The following is an 8360-nucleotide window of genomic DNA, read 5'->3' as shown; positions in this document are numbered from 1 at the left end:
ATATTTATTCTGAATGTGAATTTGCCCTCCCCTTGCACGTACTCCTGCCAATTTTATCATTCATGAACTTACAGAATGTCCTATCCACCCATATGCGATTCCACACAGCGTTGCTTTGGATCAAAGAACTCATTTCACATCAAATGAAGTGCCACAGTGGGTCCATGCTTGTAGAATTCACTGGTCTTACCATGTTCTCCATCATCCTGGAGCAGGTGTCTTGATGGAATGGTGGGATGGCCTTTTGAAGCCACAGTTACAGCCCCAGCTAGGTGGCAATACCTCACAAGGCCTGGCAAGGTGCTCTAGGAGGCTGTTTATGCTCTGACCCTGTGCCCCATAAGTGATGTTGTTTCCTCCATGGCCAGGATTCTCAGGTCTGCCAATCAAGGGGTAGAAATGATAGTAGCACCACCCACTTTTACTCCTACTAACCCAATAGCATGAAATTTGCTTTCTCTTCCCACAATTTTATGCTCTACTGGCCGACGGGCCTTGATTCTGTTAGGAAACACAACTCTGATTCCACTAAACTGAAAGTTAAGGTTTCCACTGACGACTCTGAGGTCCTCATGTTTGAACCAACAGGTGAAGAAGGCAGCTACAGTGATGGCTAAGATGACCCACCCTGACGACCAGGGGAAGTAGACAACTGCAGTAAGGAAGAGCATTTCAGCAACAAGGCCATCCTTCAAGGTGTCTCTTAATATTATCCTTCCTTGTGGATAAGTTCAATAGGAAACCACAACCTTAATCCATATGGAATGGCCCAGACCCTTCAGGAAGGCGGGTTAGGTCCTCCCACCAGGCAGGGACCCAGGACCCACTGAGGTGTTTGCTCAAGCCAAACAGAATAGGGAGTAGAAAGAGATGGTTACAAATTCCAAATGCGATCACCTGACCAATTACATCATACCAGAGACAAAACCAGCACTATAATTACCTGCAATTGCATGAGCATTTGTTTCTTATTTTTGTCTTGATAATATATATAGAGATATAGATGTGATATAATGACTTTATATAATATTTAAGTATTTCTCATTTTACATCACAATATTTAAGTTATGGTTACCAAGGATAATAGTAAATATCACTCACAGATTTTACCGCTCTTCAGGGAAAGGGGTTAGTGCACTTTTGGTTGTGTAGTCGAATTCTGTTATGGAATTATGACCATGTTATTGTCTCTATTTGGAGATGAAGCATGGTGCAAGGAGATGTGTATGGTTGTCAAGTTGACAAGGGATGCACTTATGTCAACTGATCAGCTATGGGTTGCCCAGAGATTTGTTCAAACATCATTCTCTGTGTGGGTGGGTGTGTATGTATGTGTGAGTGTATCTCACCTTTCCTGAGGCCCCCAGTTGAAGCCTGCCACAGCTGTTTGATTTGCCTCACAGAAGGCCCCTCACCTGCATGGAAAGGGTGGGGTCCAGACGCCTTGACTTTTCCCTAAATGGGTGGGAAAAAATGCACTGTCCCACATGGGGCAGGTTGCTGCACTGAAAATGAGTTTAAACACTGAGCTCACATATCGGTCCTGGGGGGCTCGGCAGAGGATGGCAGTCATGGAATGATAGGGTTAGGGGGAGACCCAAGATGGGGAGCCAGAGCTTCTGGGGGCGGGTCAGAATGGCAGGGAGGCAAACATGTGTGGGGCATGTGAGATAAGGGAAGTGGCCAGGCTTCCTGGAAGGTGACATGGGTGAGGAAGGCTGCGGCTTTCCCTTCAGCAAAGGGCATCAAGGAGACAGGGCTGGAGGCAGCTAAGAGACCTGAATGGGATCATCTGGGATGGACAAGATATTGGGAAAGATGGGAAGTGAGAGGAAAGGAGCAGTAACAGCGGAGGGGGATGGGCAGCATTAGGAGCAGCAGCATCGGGAAAACCAACGAGGTCACAGTTTTAAGGAATAAAATATCAGAGGGAACAGAGTGAGAATGAATGCACTGGCTGATTCCCTGCTGATTCCCGGCAGCTGGATTCCCTGCAGACGACAGAGCTGAGCAGGAGGGAAAGAGACGATCAAGTGAGCAAAATCAAAATGTTCCTTCTTGCTTTTAAGATGGAAGAAACCCTGAGCCTATTTTTAAGTTGAAGGGAAGGGGAGAAGGAAGAGGAAGAAGCAAAGAGCCCTGGGGAGAAAGGAGACTGACTGAAAGGTAGGAGGGGACAACCATCCTGGCCCAGGCAGAGGAGGCCCTGACTATGCTGGGATGTAGGAGGCCAGAGGCATGGGGCAGACAGAAAATACCATCTATGGCAAAAATATAAACCCTATGAGGCAGGTTAGGGTAAAAGAGGAAGGAATTTCAGAACCAAAAACGACGATATATTTCAATTAATGGCCACAGAGATAGGAATATTTTCACATGGAATATTTATTCCAAATATGTTTCACTGTGAATTTAACAATATATCCAATGCACATTTCACATGTAGCAGCATCACCACGTCTAGCTTTGATTACATACTCAACATTTTAACTTTTCAACTTTTCCTGAAAATTTACAGTCACATCTGTAGGATGCACCAAATAAATCATTCTTAAATACAGGTTGACTGTCCTTTAAACCACTTGAAAAACCACTGCCTCTTATTTGCTTCTGCATCTTCTGGATAGTAGTACTCCATGCTCTTTATAAACAGAAGCATAAGCTTTTGAAGAACTGAAATACCATATGTACACATAAGGTGATGAGAAGTGTTTCGTGATATATAAATTAATATAGCACAAGATACTGTGTAGAAAAAAATAAACTTACAGTGAATAAATATAAACCAGTTTTATATATCAAGGAATATGTGGAGTATAAAAAGTAGTTCCTATATATATATACATATACACATATATAAAAATGTGTGTGTGTTCTAGAGTATAAATATACTATATACTTAAATACTTCATGTGAAAGAACATATGCAGCATCTATTTTTAGTTTTTCACATTAAAATACTGGTGGCAGTTGGGGTCCCCTCTGATCTCCAGAGATCCCGGGATCCTCTTCCCACTCCAAGGGTAGACGCACCAGCACAGCCCTGCCTCTCCGTCCAGCGATGTCTCACACTGCAAAGACAGGACCAAGGTCAAGAGCAGCAGACAAGGACCTGACAGGGAAGGTGCAGCTCCGGCCAGACCCCCGAGTGCCGCCAGAACACTGCAGAGCCACCTGCCAGCCAAGACACCAGTCCAACACCCTTCTCATTCCCAACACAAATGGAGACAATGGTTGAGCAGCACATGTGATAAGAGCCTGGTAACTGTGTTAAAGACAGTGCTGTGTTTGCTTCATGGGCCCAGTGCCAGAGGAGCCCAGTCCCAAGGCAGCATCTCCCATGTTGGAACCACTGTTCCCTGTGGGTTATAAAGCAGTGCCTAGATTTCAGTTTTCCCCTCAAAAACCCATGGAATGTGCGCTTCTCTGAGTCCTAAAGCTTCCTCAAAATTAAGCCATGGTTTGTTTAATCACATTTATTATTGACAAGTCACAAATATGTTATTGTATTTTATTTTAGAGTTTGTTTCTCCTTTTGGGAAAGTAACAGATGTCCAAAGAGATCATTGCTCTTCTAAATTGAGTTTGTTCCCTTCCTCTAGAGTTATAGGCCGGGATATCCCAAGTGTTAGGAAACCTGTGAATACCCTCTGTCCCTGTGGCTTGCTGAGTGATGGAGCAAGGGTCAGTGCCAGGCTGCTGACCCAGTGGGGTTTTCTCCCACTGTCTTTGGAGTATTGAGCAGTTCATGAGGCTGTCTTGGAACTAGCTTTTCCTGATACCCACAGAGGTGGATCTTGCTTAATGAAACCTGCTATGGTATATATGTAGGACTGGACATTCTTTACCATGGATATGGGGCAATGGCGGCTAGCCCTATGAGAACACCCAGTAATAAAGCCACCTACCTGTTTGCTGTGATAAAATCCATTCTTGTTGCAGTTTGGCAGATAAAATTTGTAAATTTCTTCTCCTGCCTTCTGTTGTGCCTTAGCTAATCTCTCCAGCACTTTGTAGAGTTCTCGTTGGCAGGGCTGCTGAAAGAATAATTCGATATTAGGACGAATACAAGAGAAAGTGAATTATCATCTTAGATGATGACTAACTGGGGTTTCGTATGGGCTGGAACAACCCCAACATCTAGCCATAAGGCCCCAGGACCCAGTGTCAAATTATCGACCCTCTCTGGGACTTCTTTTCCCACCTGTGTGCAAGGGGTTTGGTCTCTGACTTGAGTTATTAGGATAAAGGATGGGAACATCACTCTCTCCCTCGATGAATGCTTTCTAACACCTACACAGAGACATCCCCTGGCAAAAGCTTGGCCAATGCCACAAAGCCCTGTTGGCACCCACCATTTGGTAGAAATGAGAGTGGGAAAACAGATCTCTCTGAATGGAGAGCTTGGCAGCAGAGATTTTTAGATTTTGAAAAACTGCAATCTACAAGGTTATTTCAAATAATCCAAATCAAGTGAGGAGCAAGACATCCTAAGATAAGAATTAACTTTCCTCCATTTGTCATCATTTCCAGATGAAATTCAGAAGCATCCAAAAAAACTAGTTTAGTATTTCACTTTTCTGGGTATGCACGTTTGTGGAATGATTTTCTTTCTTTTTTTTTTTTCCTCAGCCACCTCCAGAATGAAATCACTCCAACTTTGGTTCTCTGTCGCCCTCAAGTGGTGGAATCAAAATGTGCTGGGAAGTGACTTTCATGGGTTCAGAGTTTCAGTTTGGAAGAATGAAAAGTTCTGGAGATGGATGGTGGTGATGGCTGCTCAATGTACTTAATGACACAGAAGCCTATATTTACAATGGCTAGAATGATAAACTTTATGTATATTTTACCACAATTTTTTTAAGAGGGGGCAAAAAAAGATATGCTGGGAAGCAGGATAGTTGGACCCTTGTGCTTAGTTAGCTTCACTATACTATAACCCAATGCTCTTTAGCGATTGTCTGCTCTGACACCCTCATGGGATGAGCTCAGAGACATGAAGTAACCTGTCTAAAGGTACTCAGCAGCAAGTGCATCTAACCACAGGGCCTCACCTTCCATTTTTTGATGTCTGCCACCTCTCGGGCCCTCATGCTCTTGTAGGTATTGATGGCATTCCAGAGAATGGGCTGGTCCTCACTGGAGGAGGCCATCAGGTGGAAACTCTCCAGTAGCTGCTCCTCGGTCATCTCAGCACTCTCAGGGGGCACTCTCTCAGGGACCGTGAGGGCCTTCGCCTCTGAAAAAGAAATGCAGCAAACATGAGCACTATGAAAGCACCCACCCTTGGCTCCCCAGAGTCACTTCCTTCCCTCAGAACCAGGCTGGGATGTAAATATGGTCAGGTGAACCCAGCATTTTGGAGATGGTGTCTGGGAAGAGATCATGGATGACCCAACAGCAATCCCAGTTCTATTCTAGAAGTGGTAAGTTCTGGAGTGTGTTGAGGGTTGCCCTGTGATTTTAGTTCTAAAATGGCTGAGAAGGAGCAACGTGTATGTTTGCTGAGGCCAGGAATAACCCTGAAGAAGTCAAGAATTGGGGCTCAACTCCTGACCCCATTAGTGAGAAGTCTTAGAACCTCAACTTTTCCATCCATAAAATGCCACATCCCATGAACAGGTGATAGAGTTCAATTAGAGGTGGGAGTCTAGAATGCAGCTCCCCTGACTCAAACCAGTATCCTCTTCTCTTGTGGCGGGGGGCTGCCTTCCCATATACTATGCGACCTCTCTGTAACAGACACCACCCTGACTCCCCTTCAAAGAAGGGGAGGTCATGAGATACTGCATGGAAAGAATCTGAGAGAACTAACTCTAAGGACTCCACCCACCACCCAAGGGAAATCCATTTCCTTTGAGGAACGTTGAAATAGCTCCATTTCTTTTACTCTGAAGGGCAGAGCAAACTGTGTTCCCTACTTGGAAGGGTCTGGTGCTCCCATACAGATTCCTATCAAGTTATGGAACCTGGAGACTTCTCCAAGACCCACACAGGAAGTGCAACCAGCCCAGATGAGGAGATATGGGGCTGGAGTAGAGGAAGAGGCATTTCCTAAGCTTCCTACTACAAACAAATCACTGCTTAAATTCAGGAAGCAACGTGATTGTCAAGTTCTTAGAGGCAACATACACATCAAACACTGTTTTTCTATGGCAATGAATGGAAATGAAGTTTTTAGCTTAAATTTTCACATTATGTTCTGTAAACATCTGGGAAGCACATACTGTATCCACAGGACATATATTACAAAGGACATTCCAACCGCCTCCTGGAGGGGTCAGGAGGAGGGAGTCCCATCCTAAACCTTCCCGGATGAATACTCCAGTTACTGGCGCTGTCACAAGCAGGAGAGAGCAAAGCCCCTGCAGTCTCATGACCTCTACTATCTGGATCGCAAGAGATCAATGGGCCAGGGTGCCTCCTGTGAGCTCTCTCCGCTATGCTCCTCTAAGCTTGTGCCCTTGGGCCTCTCTCTTTTTCTCCAGGGACACCTCCCGCCAGGACCCAACAATATTGGGCCTCCGCTAGGTGACCGAAGCTCCTTTCCCCACTTCAGGCTCCAGCTTCAAGCTCCCCCTGAGCCGTTTGTGTCCCACTCTCTGTGGGCTTTGGGCAAGTCCCTGTCGGGCTTCAGGCCTCTCAGATGTCCCAGGGCAGGGGCTATAGTACCTTCACCTTCTTCAGCGCTGGACAGTGCACTCGCGGCGGGAGTGGCAGGCTCAGGTACGCAGGCGCCCTGACCGCGGGTGAGAGCGTGCAGGGGCCGAGGCTCTCCCGGCAGAGCGCGGCAGCTGAGTCCCCTGGCGCAGCGCGCAGTGGCCACACCACAGGCAGCCCCTAGAGGCAGGGCGCACATAGGGCAACAGCCACAGCCGGCAGGCCTGGAGAGTTCCGGGCACGAGGAGGGCACTGGTGGACAGAGCGCGAGCTTCTCTGGGGAGCAGGGCGCACAGTGCCAGGGTTGGGTTGAGCTGGCAACCGCGCCGACCTGAAGCGCCAGCAGGAGCAGGAACGGCCAGGGACCGGCAGCTGGGACCTCAGGCATCGCAAAGTGAGGGTAGTAAGCAGCGAAAGATCCTCTCTGGGCAGGTGGCAGTGGCACGGTGGTCAATGCTCTCTGGGCAGGTGGCAGTGGCTTGGTTAGTGTCCGATTCTGTGTCGTAGTGGGCAGTGTACGATGCTCTCTGGGTGCAGCAGGCGCCTTATGAAGAGCGCGGTCCACTCCACTTGGACTAGCAAGTTAATGATTGCCAGCGCCGCGTGCTAGGAGCCCAGTTTTCAAAATAAGTTTGTTTTGCTCCTGCTTTCTGCGCAAACCGTGGGTGGAAGGAGGGTAAAGGGTTCCAGTTTCAGACAATGTTTGTCCTGTTGTTATGGGGTTCAGGCCTGGAGCTAAAGTCCATTTCTAACAACAAACGTGCAATCAGGCGGGGGGTGGCACTTGTTTTTGTTTAAGGGCATAGACGGCCTAGCTGGTCAATGCTCTCCTACTGAACCCAGGGAAAACTTGAGGATTCACATGGGGAAACCAAGGCCTAGGGTTTGGAAGGTTGAACAGGTTAAACCCAAGTTTCTGTAAGCTCCGGGGAACAAGGGTAAGGAGTGGATTCTCTGTGGCTAAACCCAGAAGTGCTCCCTTGTTCTGCAGGAAGACTCCTCCCAGGAGTCAGGGAAACCCAGTTTACCCAGAGGTTTCTGCCAAAGGCATCAATTTCACTTCAGCCCCAAGAGAAAGACCTAGTTAACTTCACCTCCAAAAAAAAGCAAGGCTCAAAGTGTTAAGGCACTGTCTGGGCTCTGGCAGTGGAGCCAGGACCAAAAACTGTTTTTGACATTATGGCTTAAGCCAAATATTTATTAATACCAAATATGAAACCTTTTTTATTTTTTTTTAGGTGAAATTTCTATTTCTTGGTTATTCTCTTGGATCACAAGGGAGGAATAAAAGGCAAATGCCTTTAAAGAAAATCAGAAATGAGTTCATCTCCAGGAGCTGCAGGCTTTCCCTGGAACCCTGTCCATGACTTCCCAGGGGAAAACTATGAAAGTGTGGAACGCTGCCTCTGGGCCTCCCGGAGCATCATTTCCTCCAGCCCCACATTTCCTCACCTGCCTGCCCCCATCTTTGCTGGTCTAGTCACAGGCCCAGAGCAGCCCCCAACCCTGGCTCTGACCCCTTGTTTGCCCTTCCCCTCAGGTTCTTTAGGAATGGTATTTCAGGCCTGGGGAGGCCCTGAGAGGGGTTGGGGTAGAGATCACCCGTCCAGTCCCTTGCTTTACATAGGAGGACACTGAGGCCAGAGGATGAAGGACATTGCAGGTCAAAGTCACAAAGGCTATTGTGGCACATCTTGGAC

At 47.2% G+C, this 8360-nt stretch overlaps 1 protein-coding gene across 3 annotated transcripts; it reads right to left on the bottom strand.

The window, feature by feature from the left end:
• Nucleotides 1-2372: 2372 nt before the first annotated feature.
• Nucleotides 2373-7192, bottom strand: Igfbp1 (insulin like growth factor binding protein 1). Of its 3 annotated transcripts, none has more exons than XM_047559947.1 (4): nucleotides 6679-7192; nucleotides 5055-5239; nucleotides 3909-4037; nucleotides 2373-3071 (listed from the first exon to the last, which is right to left on the bottom strand). In XM_047559947.1, the coding sequence occupies exons 1-4, from the start codon at nucleotides 7046-7048 to the stop codon at nucleotides 2940-2942; spliced, it is 816 nt and encodes a 271-aa protein (XP_047415903.1). In that variant the 5' UTR covers nucleotides 7049-7192; the 3' UTR covers nucleotides 2373-2939. The 3 variants fall into 3 exon arrangements, with proteins under 3 accessions (XP_047415903.1, XP_047415901.1, XP_047415902.1); XM_047559945.1 differs by having other exon boundaries at nucleotides 6673-7191; XM_047559946.1 differs by having other exon boundaries at nucleotides 3909-4034; nucleotides 6673-7191.
• Nucleotides 7193-8360: the final 1168 nt, after the last annotated feature.

Source organism: Sciurus carolinensis, chromosome 8 (assembly GCF_902686445.1).
Source record: "Sciurus carolinensis chromosome 8, mSciCar1.2, whole genome shotgun sequence".
NCBI lineage: Eukaryota > Metazoa > Chordata > Mammalia > Rodentia > Sciuridae > Sciurus > Sciurus carolinensis.
Note: the sequence above shows the minus strand (reverse complement) of the source record. Positions and strands in the feature narration are given on the sequence as shown.